Raw genomic sequence first — 18,220 nt, forward strand, 5'->3', positions numbered from 1 at the left:
ATAAATTTAAGAAAAGTGGAATAACATGCATCTTTTCCAACCACAACAGTATTAAAATAGAAATTAATCACAAGAAAAAAAAGAGAGAAAATGCAAACACATGGAGGCTATGCAACATGGCAATAAACAGCCAATGGTCACCAAGAAATCAGAGGAAATTAAAAAATACGACTAGGGGCGCCTGGGTAGCTCAGTCATTTAAGCATCAGACTTCGGCTCAGGTCATGATCTTGCAGTTCACGGGTTCGAGCCCCACGTTGGACTCTGTGCTGACAGCTCAAGCCTAGATCCTCCTTTGGATCCTGTGTCTCCCTAGCTCTCTGCCCCTCCCCCGCTCACACTCTGTCTTTCCCTCTCTCTCAAAAATAAATAAAACATTAAAAAAAATGCTTTTTAAATAAAATAAATAAATAAATAAATAAATAAATAAATACATCTAGACAAAAATATAATGGTCCAAAATCTTTGGGATATACCAAAAGCAGTTCTGAGGTAAGTTGATAACAACAAAGGCCTACCTACAGAAGAAAATTATCAAAAAAATCTAACTTTATACCTAAAGGAATTAGTAAGAACGAAGCCCAAGATGAGTAGGAGGAAGGAAATACTTGAGCATAAATAAATGAAATAAAGACCAGAAAAAGAAAAAAAAAATTGATGAGACCAAGAGCTGGTTCTTTAAAAATATAAACAAAATTGATAAAACTCATTTAAAAAAAAAAGACACATAACGAGAAATGAAAGAAGAATAGTAACAACTGACACCAGAGAAATACAAAAAAATTCTAAGGGAATACTATAAAAAATTATATGTTTGGAATTTAGACAACCTACAAGAAATGGATAAATTCCTAGAAATATAGAATCTTCCAAAACTGAATAAAGAAATAGAAAATCCAGGGGCGCCTGGGTGGCGCAGTCGGTTAAGCGTCCGACTTCAGCCAGGTCACGATCTCACAGTCCGTGAGTTCGAGCCCCGCGTCGGGCTCTGGGCTGATGGCTCAGAGCCTGGAGCCTGTTTCCGATTCTGTGTCTCCCTCTCTCTCTGCCCCCCCGCCATTCATGCTCTGTCTCTCTCTGTCCCAAAAATAAATAAATGTTGAAAAAAAAAAATTAAAAAAAAAAAAAGAAATAGAAAATCTGAACAGACCAATTACTAGTAACAAAATGGAATCAGTAATCAAACAACTCCCAACAAACAAAAGTCCATTTAGAGAAGAGTTCACACCTATTGTCCTCAAACTATTCCAAAAAAACAGAGAGGAAAGAAAGTTTCCAAATACATTCTATGAGACCAACAATACCCTGATTCTAAAACCAGACAAAGACACTACAAAAAAAGAAAACTACAGGCCTCTATCTCTGATGAACACAGATGCAAAGGCCCTCAACATAATGTTAGCAAACCACACTGAACAATAAGTTAAAAGGATCATTCACAATGATCAAGTGGGATTTAAGTATGAGTCAATATTCACAAACCAATCACTGTGATATACCACGTCAACAAAACAAATGATAAAAATCACAAGATCATTTCAACAGATGCAGAAAAGTATGTGACAAAATCCAACACTCATACATAATAAAAACTCTCAAAAAAGTGGGTTTAGAGGTAACATACCTGAACATAATAAAGGCTATATATGAAATATCCACAGCAAACATCATTAATAGAGAGCTTTTCCTTATAAATATAGAGCTTTTCCTCTAGCATCAGGAACAAGAAAAGGATGCTCACTCTTGCCACTTTTATTCAACACAGTACTGGAGTCCTAGCTGCAGGAATCAGACAAGAAATAAAAGGCATCCAAATTGATAAAGAAGAAGTCACTACTTGCAGATGACAGGATACTATATATAGAAAACTCTAAAGACTCACCAAAAAGCTATTAGAATAAGTGAATTCAATGGGTACTGAGGAGGGCACCTGTTGGGATGAGCACTGGATGTTGTAGGGAAACCAATTTGACAATAAATTCATGTTAAAAAATAAATAAATAAAATGGTTTAAAAAAAGAATAAATGAATTCAGTAAAGCTGCAGGATACAAGTTAACATGCAGAAATCAGTAGCATTTCTATACACTAACAACAAATTAGCAAAAACAGAAATTAAGTAAATAATTCCATTTGCAATTATGCCAGAAAGGATAAAATATCTAGGAATAAACTCAACCAAGGAGGTGAAAGACCTGTACTCTGAAAACTATATAACACTGATGAAAGAAATTGTAGGCAACACAACCAAATGGAAAGATATCCCAAGCTAATGGATTGGAAGAATATTGTTAAAATGTCTATACTACCTAAAGCAATCTACTGATTGAATGCAATCCCTATTAAAATGGCAGAGCACTTTTTGGTTTTTTTTTGCAGAACTAGAATAGATAATAACAAAATCTGTGTGGAACCATAAAGATCTGGAATACCCAAAGCAATCCTGTGATGGAAGAACAAAGCTGGAGGTATCACATATCACAATCTCAGATTTTAAGATATACTAAAAAGCTGTAATAATCCAAACAGTATGGTAGTGGCACAAAAACAGACACAGATCTGTTGATGGAACAGAACAGAGAGCCCAGAAATGAACCCACACTTAATCAAGTGGTCAATTCAAGTATGACAAAGGAGGCAAGGACAAGATAAACAATGGGGAAAAGACAGTCTCTTCAATAAATGGTGCTGAGAAAACTGGACAGCTACATGCAAAAGAATGAAACTGGACCACTTTCTTACACCATACACAAAAATAAACTCAAAATGGATTAAAGACTCATATGGGAGACCTGAAACCATAAAACTCCTAGAAGGAAATGTAGGCAGTAATTTCCTTGACATCAACCATAGCAACATTTTTGTAGAGGTCTCCTCAGGGAAGGGAAATAAAAGCAAAAATAAACTATTAGGACTATACTAAAATAAAAAGCTTTTACATGGCAAAGGAAACCCATCTTTAAAAGGCAATATATTAAATGGGAAAAGATATATGCAAATGATTACCCAATAAAGGGTAAATATCCAAAATATAAAATGAACTTACACAACACCAAAAACATAATTGATAGGATTTAAAAAATGGGCAGAAACCCAGATAGACATTTTTCTAAAGAAGACATACAGATGGCCCCAGACGTATGAAAAGACGCTCAACATCACTCACCATCAGGGAAATGCAAATCAAACCACCGAGAGATATACCTTACCCATCAGAATGGCTGAATCAAAAAGATAAGAAACAACAAGTACTGGCAAGGATGTAGGGAAAAAGGAATCCCTGTGCACTGTTGGTGGGAATGTAAATTGGTGTAGCTACTGTGGAAAACAGTATGGAGGATCCTCAAAACTTTAAAAAAAGAAGTACCATAGGATGCAGTAATTCCACTTATTGGGTATTTCTCTAAGTAAACAAAAACACTAATTCAAAAAGATATATGCACCCCTATGTTTATTGCACTCTTACTTACAATAGCCAAGATATGGAAGCAACCCAAGTATCCACCAACAGATGAACTTATAAGAAGACATGGTGAATCTATACATATACGTAAATATACATAAAGAACCATTACTGAGCCATTTGTAATAACACAGATGGACCTAGAGGGTATTATGCTAATTGAAATACATCAGAGAGACAAATACGATTTCACCTATGTGTGAAACATTAAAAAAAAAAAACCCAAATAAACAAAAAGCATAAACAGACTCATAAGTACAGTGCAGTGATGGCTGCCAGAGGGAGTGGGTGGGGAATAGGCAAAATGGGTGAAGGGGAGTGGGAGATACTCTTTCAGTTATGGATTGAATATGGTACTGGGATACAGAATATAGAGAAACAGGAAATAACCGCTAATGGTATTGTGATAGGATTCTATGATATTATATGGTAGCTACCTATACTTCTGGTGAACATAGCATAACATATAGATACAAGATACTACTTCAAAGCAGTAAGAAAGGCATAATTTCAAAAAATGAAAAATAAAAAAAACATTAAGTGCTGATGAATGATGAGTATGTGGACAAATGGGAAACCTTTTACATACACTGGAGGGAATGTAAAATCATGCAGCCACTGTAGAAAAGTTTGACAGTTTCTCAAAATGTTAAACACAGAATTTTCATATGACCAAGCAATTCCACCACTAGATATCTACCTGGAAGAACTAAAACCACAGCCTAACAAAACCTTGTACACAAATATTCAGAGCATTATTATTCATAACAGCCAAAAGTGGAAACAATTTGAATGCTCAACTGAGAAATAAATAAACAAATGTGGTGTATCCTTACAAGGGAATTTTATCCAATCAAAAAAAAAAAAAAAAAATAAAGTACTAATACATGCTATATCATGGGTAAACCTTGAGAAAACGTTATACTAAATGAGAGAAGCCAGACACAAAAAGACATATTTTATGATTCTATTTATATGAAACTTTCATAATTGGCAAATATGTAGACAGCAGATTCATGGTTGCTAGGAGTTGAGGAGAGGGGGATTAGGGGAATGACTGCAGAATGGCTATCAGCTTTCTTTTTAAAGTTTTTAAAATGTCCTGGAATTAGATGGCGTTGATGATTGCATAAGAATATAAATACACTCAAAGTCACTAAATTATACATTTTAAAATGGTGAATTTTATGTTGTATAAATTTCACCTCAATTTTTTTAAAAACTAGGTGAGGTATTTCTTCACTCTCACAGACTAGGATGCAACTGAGGCTTCTATACATTGCTGGAGGGCAGAGTTAAAAACTTCAGTAATTTCCCATGGTGTTAAATATTCAGTAAACATATGATCCAGCAATTCCAAGAAAAATAAAAACATATGTCCACAAAAGGACCTGTATACAAATGTTCATACCAGCATTATTCATGACAGTCAGAGGTGAGAAGAAACCATCCAAATATAAATCACCAGGTACACTATATTCACACCATGGGATACTACTCAGTGATAAAAAGGAATAAACTATTGTTACATATAGCAACATGGATAAATCATAAAAGGTTTATTTTATGCAAAATAATTTAGAGTTACAACACATAAATTATATGACTTCACTTATATTAGGTTGAAATATAGGAAAAACTATGCTAATAGAAGCCAGAGAACTGGTTACCTCTGATGGGATGAGAAAATGGAATGAAGAATGAAATAACCTTCTAAAACAGAAATGTTCTATATCTTGATTTTAGAATAAATTACATGGATATATGTATTTATTAGAATTCATCCTGTATGCTTAAAATGTGTGCATTTTATTGTATATGGATTATCAGGAATACAGAAGTCTCCCCTCATCTGCCAGGGGATACATTTCAAGACTCCCAGTGGATGCCTGAAACCTCATATAGTAACAAAGTCAATGTATACTGTTTTTTCCTATACATACACACCTATCATAGTTTAACTTATAAATTAGGCATGTTGAGAAATTAATAATAACTAAAAACAGAATTATAACAATATACTGTAATAAGAGTTATGTGTATATGGTCCCTTCCTCTTTCAAAAGATCTTATTATACTGTACTCATCCTTGTGATTATGTGAGATGATAAAATGTCTTGTATGATCTGATGAAGTGAGGTGAACGAAGTAGTGTTAGGCTACCACTGACCTTCTGACAATAGATCAGAAGGAAGATCATCTGCTTCTGGACCATGCAGATAAGGGACTACTGTATTATAGAAATTTAAAAAATTTACATAAGGAGAATTCTATGGGGTCTTATGTAAACCTTTCTCACTGATCATAGCACACTGTAGGTGCTCAATCAATACATAAGGAAAGAAATGAGATAAATATGTAGACTATTTTATAGTCATGGCCAAATAGTATGTATGTATCCTGTATGACCCTTAAGGAATTTACAATCTAGTTCAGAACATGATGTATCACTTATGAACCAGCTCATTATCCTCCTATAGATGCCATAGCAGCCTCTGAATTATACTGTCTCAAGGGAATCCACTTTCAAATTCTGAATCTTCCTGTCTTGCTAATTCTCCATTTTTTACCCTTCACTGAGGTTGTGTTCAAGGACTTGATCCACTGAATTTTCCCTGGTTTTCTAGCCCACCCTCACTTGAGACATGGACCACACCTATCAGTGCCACACCTATCTTTTCATATGCTTAGCCTATGAAACTAAAAACATAATCTTCAAAAACCCCTAAATTCTCCAATCCACCAGGATGTTGAGGTTATAAAATGTGAAAATTGAATTTAAAAGATAGCAAGAGAACACATTTCAAAAGATAATATACCAACAGTTAACAAATGAATCAAATACGAATATTGCTGAAGGCCTCAAATTAGCAGGAGATAAAGGCTCAATCTAAGCTAGGCTTGGTGTGAACAGGGAAGAGGAACAGGTGGAGTCTTAAGCAAAAGAAAGAAAATAGGAAAGTGATGACTATTATAGAAGAATGGACAAATTCATTCATTTGCCTAGGCTCTAGAATTAAAAAAAAATTAAATCTGGATATGTGAGAGGTAGTCTGAAAAAGATTAGGCCTCATTTCATAATCACAAAAATTGTAGGGTAGATTGAGCAGATACAGTCTTCATTTACAAATCAGGAAACTGCCTAAGGTAATAAAACTTCTTAGGAATAGAGTCAATACTGAGTGGAATTCATTTCTCCTGATTCACAGCCAAATGTTAATTTAATTAGACCATGATTCTGCTCAATGTTCTACAACTTGGCTTAATAAAACTCTAAACTTTAAAAAAAAATTTTTTTTAATGTTTATTTATTTTTGAGAGAGAGAGCGCGCGCGCGCGCGCGCGCAAGCACGAGAGGGGGAGGGGCAGAGAGAGAGGCTGACACTGAATCCGAAGCAGGCTCCAGGTGCTGAGCTGTCAACACAGAGCCCAACCTTAGGCTTGAACTCAGGAGCAGTGAGATCATGACCTGAGCTAAGGTCAGCTGCTTAACTGACTGAGCCACCCAGGTGCCCCTGCTTAATAAAACTCTTTAAACAAACTTCTCACACAAATTACCTTGCCCCCTTCCCCATTCAGTTCTTCTTGAATGTATACCCTTCACCTGAAGCATACCCTAAGATATACTGTAGCATAAAGTTTATCATCTTATCAACAGCCTGATTACTGACATGATAGGTAAGGGGGTTTCTATGCATACAGGGCATAGACACATGACCAAATCTTTTTTGTAGCTACTGAAAGATTTGAGCTCCAAAAATATTTTTTTTAATTAACCTTGAGTTACAGATTAGAAACTTATTAACACCAGTAAAACAGACTTTCTGCTTATTCATAGCTTGTCATTATCACCTATAATGAAGTAAAGGGTGTGTCTAAAACCATATGGTACAACTGTTACTGTTTCCTCATTATTATAAATAAGAAAGGTAACTCAGTTTTCACTAGAACATAAAATGAGCTTCATTTTTTTATTTTCTTGAATAGAAATATGTTTAAATTTTTTTTTCAACGTTTATTTATTTTTGGGACAGAGAGAGACAGAGCATGAACGGGGGAGGGGCAGAGAGAGAGGGAGACACAGAATCGGAAACAGGCTCCAGGCTCCGAGTCATCAGCCCAGAGCCTAACGCGGGGCTTGAACTCCCGGACCACGAGATCGTGACCTGGCTGAAGTCGGACGCTTAACCGACTGCGCCACCCAGGCGCCCCTAGAAATATGTTTAAATATTTCCCATATCCCCTAAACTTTCCAAAGACCCTATTTTCCCTTCCTATCACTTTAATTCCCTACACTAATTTTTTCAAGAGTACACTGAACCTGTCTCCACGTCAAGGCCATTGTTTTTATCTAGTACTTAACCTTAGTCATCTACTGACAGGCCTATTTTTCAAGTCTTGGCCTTCTTGAAATCTTGAAGATGGAGGAGCTGGTGTAGAGTTCACCAGAACGACAGCTCTTACTAAGCTCTCTGTGGTACTAGTTAAGCTTTGAAAAATGTTTCATTTCATCCTCATAATATTTCAGAAGTATTAATCACAGCCTTTCCAAAGATTAAAATTAAGGTTCAAAACTACCCAAAGCCAGACAGTGAAGACTGCATGAGCCCAATGTTTGTAATTCTGTGACTTCTGGGAAGTTTCACTCCCAATTCTCTTCCCACCTCTACGACCTTTTCTCCATCTTTCTCACTATTTCATCATGGTCTGCTCATCACTCCTTCTCTTATTTCACATGCCCTCCTGGGTAATGTCATTTCCTCAAATGACTTTCCTTAAAGTCATTCCTTAAATGACTTTAACTGCATTCTATATTCGTGTTTCTCAATCCTGAAGTTTTTAATAAACATAAAAATCTTGTGCTCTTTCTGTAGTTTTACATTTTGGAAACAGGTTGTTTCTCTCAAACAGAAATTCTCATGTTGAATGCTTTGTTCATACTATACCTCCATCTGCCTCCCAAGATCTGATAACCTCCTCCACATCACCCTCTGGCTGAGGGTGTCTAGGCCTCTCAAACCAATCTTTTCCCTCTCTTCACTACCTTCCCCCACCCCCCACCCCCCATCTCTCCTACCTTACAAACAAGTATTACCGATTGGTAATATAATTTCATGATTCTCTCCCCAGGTCCTTCAACCTAAAGCCATCCACAACTGAACTCTCATTTCCCTTAGCAAACCTGAACCACCTCTTTGTATTCTCCATTTTGGTTAAGGGTTATTACAATCCTATGCTTTAAGGTACCTATCGGTGAAACGGTGATATTGGCACTAACCTCCCCGACCTCCACTAGTTCGAAAATCAACCATTATACAATGAGTGACTATTACGGCCAGATGTTAATGAGTGCAAAATGGTACACGATTGAATCCTTTTCCTCCTTCACAAGTTTACAAGCAGTAACAAACCCAAAATAATTTTTTTTGTGAAGCTTTTTCCCACTTACAAAATTATTTCACTTTACAACATATTTTAATGTAATCCTTTCTGTAATCCCATTATTATCCCCATGTTACAAGTAAAAAAACTGGCACTCAAAGGGATTAGGTAATTTAACCAAAAGTTACACGCTGCTAAGTGGCCGGTCCAGACCCCAAACCCTAAAGCTTGAGATTTCAAATTCCATTTTCTATTATTGTTGAAATAAACTCCACAAAACGAAAACAGAGACCAAATGAGCAGCACACAGTCAAGTACCAAATGGCACAAGGCGACGTGAACTCGCTCTAGGCTGCGAGTTGCCAGGCCCGACCTTCGTTCCGACGCCCCCCTCCCCCCCCACAGGCTGCTCCCTCCCTGGAAGCTCCCTCTGCGGCCTGGCCTGTCTTCGGCCGGCTGGGTCGGCGATGACCGCAGGAAAACCTTGCTCCGCGACTCGGGGCGCGCCGGGCAGAGGCTGCCGCTGCCAACCAGCCCGGCCTGGCGGGAGGCTGAGTCCTAGTTCGGCCGCAGCCACCACGCCTCCAGCCTCCGGGACAGCCGACCCGTGGGCAAGGAGCGTACCTGGTGAAGGAGGAAGCTGGAGGGCTAGCGGTCCCGGCAATCTTAGTAGGCGGGAATGACCCTGGTGGAGGGCTGGGCTGGCCACCTGGGCTAACTGCATTCACTACGTTTGGTAAACAAGGAGCCACAAGGACTCCACGGTAGCGGTGTGACCCAAAGCCACCGGCGGAGAGCGGTAACCACTGGCCTGGAAGGCACAGCTATGCGGGAGGGGCGAGGGGCGGAGACTCGGCCCGTGGGGGCGGGGCGCGCAGCGCCAGGAGGCAGGCACGTGGGGGCGCGGCGCGCGGCGTGAGAGAGGGCGGGGCGCGCGTATGGGCGCCGCGGCCGCGTGACGCGTTTTCAAATCTTCAACCGCCGCAGCCCACTCGTTTGTGCTTTACCTCTTCCTCCTCCGCGCCTTGGAGCCGAACCCGGCCCCGGAAACCCGGACGGTAGACGCGGCATCTCTGCTGCGTGGGTGTGGTAGTCTGCGGAAGGGAAGAGGCGACCCGCGGATAAATCGGCCTCGACGCGCTGTGTTTTCGTGGCCGCCCGGCGCGACACTCTCCCAAACCCAGTATGTAGGTGCCGGGCGGCTGCCATGAACTCCGTAGCCATGAGGATCCACAGCAAAGGACATTTCCAGGGTATGAAGCCCCTCCCCCGCAGTCCCTTTAATCCTTCCCTCTCCTCGTGGTTCCACCTTTGATTCTCTGGAGTTCTCCCCCCGGGGGTCTCTGCTCCTTTTCTTTTATGGCTCGTGTGTCCTTCTCTGTGTCCTGAAGGAAGGCTCTGTCCAGGGCTTTGCCTCAGAAAGGGGACGGATCCCATCCAGGCCCCTCGCACTGCTTATGCTCTAGCCGCAGCCCCAGATTCCCGGTTGTGTCGTTGATTGTACAACCAAGAAACAATGTGCGGACCCGGGACCTCGCCGAGCCTCGGACAGATGCTGAGACTCAGCTCAGGCCCTTTGAGGCTGCCGCCGAGCCCTCTATTTGAAAGCAGAGGTGTTCGTGCCTTTTAAGTTTCTGATTAAATTGGGTGGCTGTGGGTGGGGTTTTGGTCTTTTTGAATTTATTTATTTTTCACTCATAAAGTTGAGGGATAGTATTTGTATTTCAAATACACCTTTGCTGTTTCAGCATTATAGACAAACAGATTTTCATTTTCGATGACTTTGTATGGTAGGTGCATTGCATCCTCCCAAGGTTTTCTTTTTAATGTGCCTAGTATATGTAGTAGTACGTGTATAGGAATCTCCATCTTACGAACGGATTGTATTCTGAAAGTTAATTTTTAAGGCAATTGTTTCGATCTCAGATGCTTTCAGGGGAAATAATGAAGTGAATGGTGATTTGGGTCTTAAAATGTACCATTGAGTTCTTAATATATAGACAAACTCTATAGGAAACTAAACTTTGGCATGTTGAGGATTAGGTCATCGTGGGTAACAGGTTTCTTGTATTGGAAAGTGTTAAACATTTTAAGCCCCAATTTTGAGTGTTCAACAGAATGGCAGATGCTCCATAAATATGTGTGAGTAAATAGCTCATGGAGTTTACATCCTAAGGAGGAAAATCTTTCAAAAGGGTTTTATGTAGTTTCCACCGAAGTACATAAAAATATGAACAAATGCATAAATATTTCCTGCAGATTCAACTTTTGGCTAGAACAATAATTATTTTACAATATCTGTGAAAATAAGTATGGTATTTTGGTTTTATATTAGGTGGTACTACAAAGAAATATGTTAAAATGCTATTGAGTGGAGGTGCCTAGCTCAGGCGGTTAAAGCCTCTGACTTTGGCTCAGGTCACCATCTCACGGTTCATGGGTTTGAGCCCAGGTTCCGGCTCTATGCTGACATCTCAGAGCCTGGAGCCTGCTTCTCATTCTGTCTCCCTCTCTCTGCCCCTCCCCTGCTTGTGCTCTGTCTCTCTCTCTCTCTCTCTCTCTCTCTCTCTCAAAGATGAATAAACATTAAAAATGATTTTTAAAAAGTGTTATTGAGTGTTTAATTGGCAGGATTATAAAGATTTTTTTCTCCCCTGTGGTATAATGTTCTATAAGAAATAATTCTAAAATAGTAGAAATTTTTTTGTCTGTATAAAACATCTAATTCTACATTTTTTAAACAACAGGTGGAATCCAAGTCAAAAATGAAAAAAACAAATCATCTTTAAAATCTATGAAAACTGATAAACCAGAAAAATCCAAATATAAGCCACTAGGGGGAAAAATATTTTACATTGACTTACCTTCTGTCACCGTATCTGAAAAACTGCAAAAGGACATTCAGGATCTGGGAGGGGTAAGTCAAAACTATACATTTTGACAAAGGAATAATTTGTGACTAGTACTTTCTACTGTGAAATCATTGAAGATACTCATTTTGGGAAACATAATCATGTAATCACCAAGCTTAAAATGTTTATGAGCTGTTTATCATCAATGAAAAATTATTTGTTTTAACCTATTGTAGCATAATAGAACTTTTAGGTTTCTGTGATTAATGTAGAGTTCACGAAGTTTGAGAACTGTGACTCCCTTGGCCTGGTGGAACCTCTGCTTGCGTTCTCATTATTATGTTGGTATGTCCTCCAGAGAGCAGCAGCTCCTTGATTGTGATTATTAGGGAGCTACATAAATCTGTCTGGACTAGCATAACAGTAAGAATGTCATTTACAGAACAAGGAAAAAAACCTCTACAAACCACAACGAGTTAAAATTAACTCTCAGTGGTAACAGTCTCAACAGAATGAATGTCATTAAGAGAACAATTTTGGGTTAACAATTTTGAAAGCCCTCTTTCCTACCTTACGCTTTGACTAAATGATTAAATAATTAGAAAGTTTGAGGAAAATTCTAAGATTTTCTTAGGAATAAGGTTAACACTGGGCAAATTTTAGCAAGTGAGGTTAAGAAGTCATTAATTTCTTTCCTAATTCGTCCTATTTAAAAAAAGGTTTGTGCTGCACTTTGAGTTTGTTGAGGTTAATACCTTTGAATAAGCGAAAGATCCTGGCATTTCTAGAACAGAAATTTGCAGAGGAACATGTAACAAGTTTCTTGGAATTGTTTGTTGGTGTGATATTTACTTATTTATCTTTGAAAAGCTGTTCTACCTTGTTACTCATGTTATTAAAACATTGTCACATTTGTCATAGCAGTAACGTGTCATAATGACCCTATGACTGCATTGCTAAAGATCATGTCTTATAGGCCTGCCACCTTGGAATAAAGACTCCTTCGTTTTAGATAGTAAGTACTTAAGCCTCCAGGGAAGTGAAATGACTGGCCCAGTACAGGATCAGCCTAATTCCCAGACTGACATGCTACTACACTATTCTGTTCCTTTAGGAATTAATGGCTACAAAGTAGCTTTCTGGTTTAGTTTCACAGCTTTCTCAAATATGAATAACCTATTAACTTACATGATATAAATCAGTGATTTTAGACTTGTATTTTTAGCAGTAGAACTCTTCAAGCAAAATCATTCGAAGTCCAGAGTGTATAAAGCCAGTGAAAAGAAAACTGTTCTATATAAAACCGCACTTACGGTTAGTGCAGGGATGCTTGCTCTGCCCCCTTTCTCTCTCATTCCTACAGCAGTTCCTGAGGCACTTGCAAGAAACAAGTTTTGGATTAACTTAGCCATTTGATAATAGTTGGGTTTTATACAATTCAAATTTTATCCTAAAATGGTTTGAAGTAGACCAATGAAGTGAAGATTATATTAAGAGCATAAATTTCCAGATTTTTTCCCTCAAGCTGTGGATTTTCAACTAAACTTAATTTATTAACTTTTTTTTAATGTTTGTTTATTTTTGACAGAGAGAGAGAGACAGAGTATGAGCGGGAGAGGGGCAGAGAGAGGGAGAGAGAGGGGAAGACACAGAATCCAAAGTAGAATCTAGGTTCTAAGATGTCAATGCATAGCCCGACGAGGGCTCAAACCCACAAACTGCGAGACCATGACCTGAGCCACAGTTGGACTCTTATCCAACTGAGCCACCCAGGTGCCCCTGATTTATTAGCTTTTAAAAAAAAAATTTTTAGGGGCGCCTGGGTGGCTCAGTCGGTTAAGGGGCCGACTTCGGCTCAGGTCATGATCTTGCAGTCCGTGAGTTTGAGCCCCGCGTCGGGCCCTGTGCTGACAGCTCAGAGCCTGGAGCCTGTTTCAGATTCTGTGTCTCCCTCTCTCTGATCCTCCCCCGTTCATGCTCTGCCTCTGTCTCAAAAATAAATAAACATTAAAAAAAATAAAATAAATAAAATAAAAAAAAATTTTTATCAAGTTATGATATCTCCCCCACACTATCTTTCCAATAATTTAGTGATGTCCTGATTTCTGTTCTTAGCACTTTACCATCTCTATAATTAAAAAAAAAAAAACTTGGGTAATGGTCATCTTTTACGTGAACTATAAAAGAATCTTGACCTCTAGACAGTAAGAGTTTTAGGGCTCAACGTTAAGGAATATTTAGTTGAATAGATATTCCTTGAAAGGCTGATGCTTTTTAACGCATTTTTTAGGATTACTTAGACCCTTTTCATTTTGTAATTGATCTTCAGATTATTACCAGTGGTTTTTTTTCTGTACTTGTCCACTTTATGAATTTGTTTTGTCTACTCTTAATGAAAACATACCCCATTTATCTAGAGAGTACACTTCTGAGACATTCAACCACTGAAAACACAGCAGTGAAGTCTGACCTATTGGGGAAATATCTTCTGGTAGTGGCAAGGAATATAGCTGTTATAAAACCATCTAAAAAGGACATGGAACCAACCACATTTAGGCCCAGTTGGAGCCTAAATTTAAACATTTTGTGCCAAAATAAAGCAGTTGGAGAAGAACAGAGATGTAAGGACAAATGCCATATCATGAACTTTGAGGACAGAGTTCCTTATCTGATGTTCACTGTAACCTTCAGTGACTCAAAAATAAGTTTTGAGTTTACTCTTGAAAAGACCTAAATTCAGCAACAGCTAATAAATTGAAGACTGATGAAACTAAATCAATTCTATAGGGCATGGTATTAAGTGTTTTGGTAGATTCAAAAATGAGTCTTAAGTCGATCCTGCCTTCAACTTCTGATCTTGGTAGAGATTACATGGGCACAATTAATTGTAACACAACATACAGTGTCAATAGGAGGGAGAAATTACTTCCAATAGAGAAATTTTGGAAGCTGTTTTGCAGACCCAATTTTAACTCTGCTTTGAAGACTGATTATAATTTGGGCATGTGCAAATTCATTACAGAATTGTTTCACTGGTGTCTTTCATATACCAACACTATTTTAGCTGCTGGGGATGCAAAAATAAGTAAGATGTACTCTACTGCGCTTAGTCTTTGGGAATATGAGACACCTAAATCATTTACAATATAGCATTGTCCGTGTCTAACAGAAATTATGTTGAAATTGCCATTAGAATACAGAGAAGAAAATGATTAACTTTGCCTTCAGAAATCATTGCACAGGTAGAGTTTAACCTAAGGCTTGAAAGTCTAGTAGGAATATACCAGGTAGAGTCAACAAACTAAATAGAGGAAAGAGTATATTTGAAAAATTTTTTTAAGTTTATTCTTGAGAGAGAGGGAGACACAGAATCTGAAGCAGGTTTTAAGCTCTAACCTGTCAGCACAGCCTGACACGAGGCTGTAACTCCCAAACTGCAAGTTCATGACCTGAGCCAAAGTCAGACATTCAACCGACTGAGCCACCCAGGTACCCCTAGGAAAGAGTATGTTTAAAATATGGGGTGCCTGGGTGGCTCGGTTAAGCGTCCAACTCTTGGTTTTCAGCTCAGGTCATGATCTCACGGTTCATGAGTTCAAGCCTGCTTCAGGCTCTGTGCTAACAGCCTGACACCTGCTTGGGATTCTCTCTTTCCCTCTGTCTCTGCCCCCCTCCCCTGCTCACTTGCTCTCTCTCTCTCTAAATAAACTTAAAAAAAATGAAGCTATATGCATGTTATATGCTAAAATTAATTACCAGTGGGTCAAGGTATAAACATAAGAGCTAAAACAAAATATAAGGAAAAGTCTTCATGACATTGGATTTGGCATTGATTCCTTGGATATGAAATCAAAAGCACAGAGAATAAATGAAAAAATAGATAAATTGAACTTCATAAAAATGAAAACGTTTGTGCACAAAAGGATATTATCAAGAGGGCAAAAACGCACAAAATGGGAAGAAAAAGTATTTGCAGATCATGTACCTGGTAAGAGGTTAATATCCAGAATATATAAAGCACTCCTGTAGCTCAACAACAAAAAACAACACAGTTAAAACATGAGTAAAGGACTAAAATAGACATTTCTGTAAAGAAGATGTACCAATGGCTAATAAGCACATGAGAAGATGCTCTACATCACTAATCATTAAGAAGATACAAATCAAAATCACAAGGAGATACCATGTCACATCCATTTGGATGGTCAGTGTCAAAAAAATAAGTTGGCAAGGATATGTGGAATTTGGAACCCTTGTGCACTGTTGGAGTTATAAAATGGTGCAACTGCGTGGAAAACAAGTTATATCCAAAAGATTTGAGAGGAGGGCCTTGAAGAGATATGTTCATAGTGGCATTCACAATAGACAAAAGGTGGAAACAACCCAAATTTTCATCAGGATCAATGGATGAACAAAATGTGGTCTCTACCTGCAATGGAATATTATTCAACCTTGAAAAGGGGTGAAATTCTTTTCCATGCCACAGTATGGATGAACCTTGAAAACACTGTCCTAAGCAAAATAACTCAAATACAAAAGAACAAGAACATGATTGCACCAGTATGAAGAATCTGGAATGGTTAAATTCATAGAAACAAAGTAGGACACAGGTTAAGAAGGGCTAGGAAGAGAAAAAAAAAAAAATGGTGGGGGGGAGGGGCTTGCTGTTTAATGGACTCAGAATTTCAGTTTAGGATGATGGAAAAGTTCTAAAAGTGTATAGTGGTAATGGTTGTACAACATTGTAAATGTACTTAAAATACCACTGAATTGTGTACTAAAAAATAGAATAGTCAATTTTACATATACTTTATCACAATTTTTAAAAAATATATAGGAGATTGGGCTTGTTTTGAAAAATTGGAACCTCTGGCAGCACTGAAGCCACATAGTTATGAAAATGAAGAAAGCATTTGATGTGTAAATTGTGAATTTATATTCCTGCTGGCACTTGTAGGCATTTGAGTTTATAATCCCTGGAATTAATGAATGTGAATATCTTATTTACTAGTTGATGAAATGTTGCTCAGAAAAAAAGGAAATAGTGATTTACATCTAGCCACTGGTATAAGCAGCAGATTCTGCTTAATGCTTAGATGGAATTAATTCATGTTACATATTTTGCTGTTTTTATTGTTACTTCCATTTATGTTGTAAGATCCTATAGAAATTAGATACAGCTTTTTAAAATATTTTAGAAATTTTTCATTTATGGAAGTAGTTAATGATTGATAGTATTTATGTCTACTTTAATTTTCCTGTCCTTGGATGGGAATGATCTTTGATAATGTTGACATTTGGTACCTGCATTTATAAATTCAGGCATTTAAACAGTGGTTTTCAAAAATTTTAGTAGGGTAATTATCTTTGACCTTAGACTCAAAGGGTAAAGGTCCCCTCGTATACGTAAAGATGTTATAACTGATTTTGAGCTGTACTGTCCAGTATGATAGCCATCTGGCACACGTGGCTATTTAAATTTAAGTAAAGTTTAAAATTCTGTTGCTTGGTCACATGAGTTACATTTGTTACGTTTTAAGTACTCAGTAGCCAAATGTGGCAAGTTGGCTACCATATTGGACAATATGCTGGTAAAGAACATTTTCATTATTGCATTAAGTTCTACTGAACTGTAGTGCTTTAGAGGATGGACTTGAGTCACAATACCTATGTTCGAGTTCTGTTATTTACTGCTGTTGTAACCTGCAGCAAGTCACTTAACTTCTCAGTTTTCTTCTCCACAAAATGTGGATATTAGCAATATTAGGACCATGGAGTTGTTGTGGATTAAACTAATTGGGATATATAAAGTACTTAAAAATAGTATCTAGCCCATGCTGGTTGTTATTGGAACTCCCATTGTACTTGCTCAGAACTCATAGTCAGAAGAACACCTTATAAAAACCCCCAATTTACAAATTAAAAAAAATTTTTTTTAATGTGTTACTTTTTGAGAGAGATAAAAGAGTGTGAGCAGGGGAGAGGCAGAGAGAGGGAGACACAGAATCCAAAGCAGGCTTCAGACTCTCAGCTGTCAGCACAGAGCCCGATGTGGGGCTGGAACCCATCAGTCATGAGATCATAACCTGAGCCAGTTGGACCCTTAACTGACTAAGCCATCAGGCGCCCCTACAAATTATTACAATGTATCAAATTTGCATTTTATACTAAAAATATTAAACAGTCTATGGTTTATATGGCTTATTTGAAAATACTTTGGTTTCCTTTAGCGAGTTGAAGAATTTCTCAGCAAAGATATCAGTTACCTTATTTCAAATAAAAAGGAAGCTAAATTTGCACAAACGTTGGGAAGAATTTCTCCTGTACCAAGTCCAGAATCTGCATATACTGCAGAAACCACCTCACCTCATCCCAGCCATGATGGAAGTTCTTTTAAATCTCCAGATTCAGTAAGTATCTTACATTCACAAAGGCCATAGCTGGAGGATCTCATGATTTTCAAGAGACTGACAGTCGAGTTCACTTAGGTAGAATATCTACATTGTGTGTGGCTTTCCAGTCTT

The 18,220-nt window shown here is 38.0% G+C and overlaps 2 protein-coding genes across 6 annotated transcripts in view; one reads left to right on the forward strand and one right to left on the reverse strand.

The window, feature by feature from the left end:
- Positions 1-9,690, reverse strand: part of SLC25A40 (solute carrier family 25 member 40) — a 70,219-nt gene extending 60,529 nt beyond the window's left edge. For all 3 annotated transcript variants that reach the window (XR_007148521.1, XR_007148520.1, XM_047842062.1), the window contains exon 1: positions 9,469-9,690. The gene's annotated coding sequence lies outside the window, so the exon portion shown is untranslated. The remainder of the gene's footprint in view (positions 1-9,468) is intronic.
- Positions 9,691-9,808: 118 nt separating this feature from the next.
- DBF4 (DBF4 zinc finger) overlaps positions 9,809-18,220 on the forward strand; it is a 31,484-nt gene continuing 23,072 nt past the window's right edge. For 2 of the 3 annotated variants that reach the window (XM_047842005.1, XM_047841998.1), the window contains exons 1-3: positions 9,809-10,097; positions 11,592-11,761; positions 17,927-18,106. In XM_047842005.1, coding sequence (XP_047697961.1) covers positions 10,052-10,097; positions 11,592-11,761; positions 17,927-18,106 — 396 coding nt within the window. In that variant the 5' untranslated portion in view covers positions 9,809-10,051. Of the gene's footprint in view, positions 10,098-11,591; positions 11,762-12,928; positions 13,011-17,926; positions 18,107-18,220 lie in introns of those variants that run through there. The other variant, XM_047842012.1, reaches the window with a different exon arrangement.

This window comes from Prionailurus viverrinus, chromosome A2 (genome assembly GCF_022837055.1).
Source record: "Prionailurus viverrinus isolate Anna chromosome A2, UM_Priviv_1.0, whole genome shotgun sequence".
NCBI lineage: Eukaryota > Metazoa > Chordata > Mammalia > Carnivora > Felidae > Prionailurus > Prionailurus viverrinus.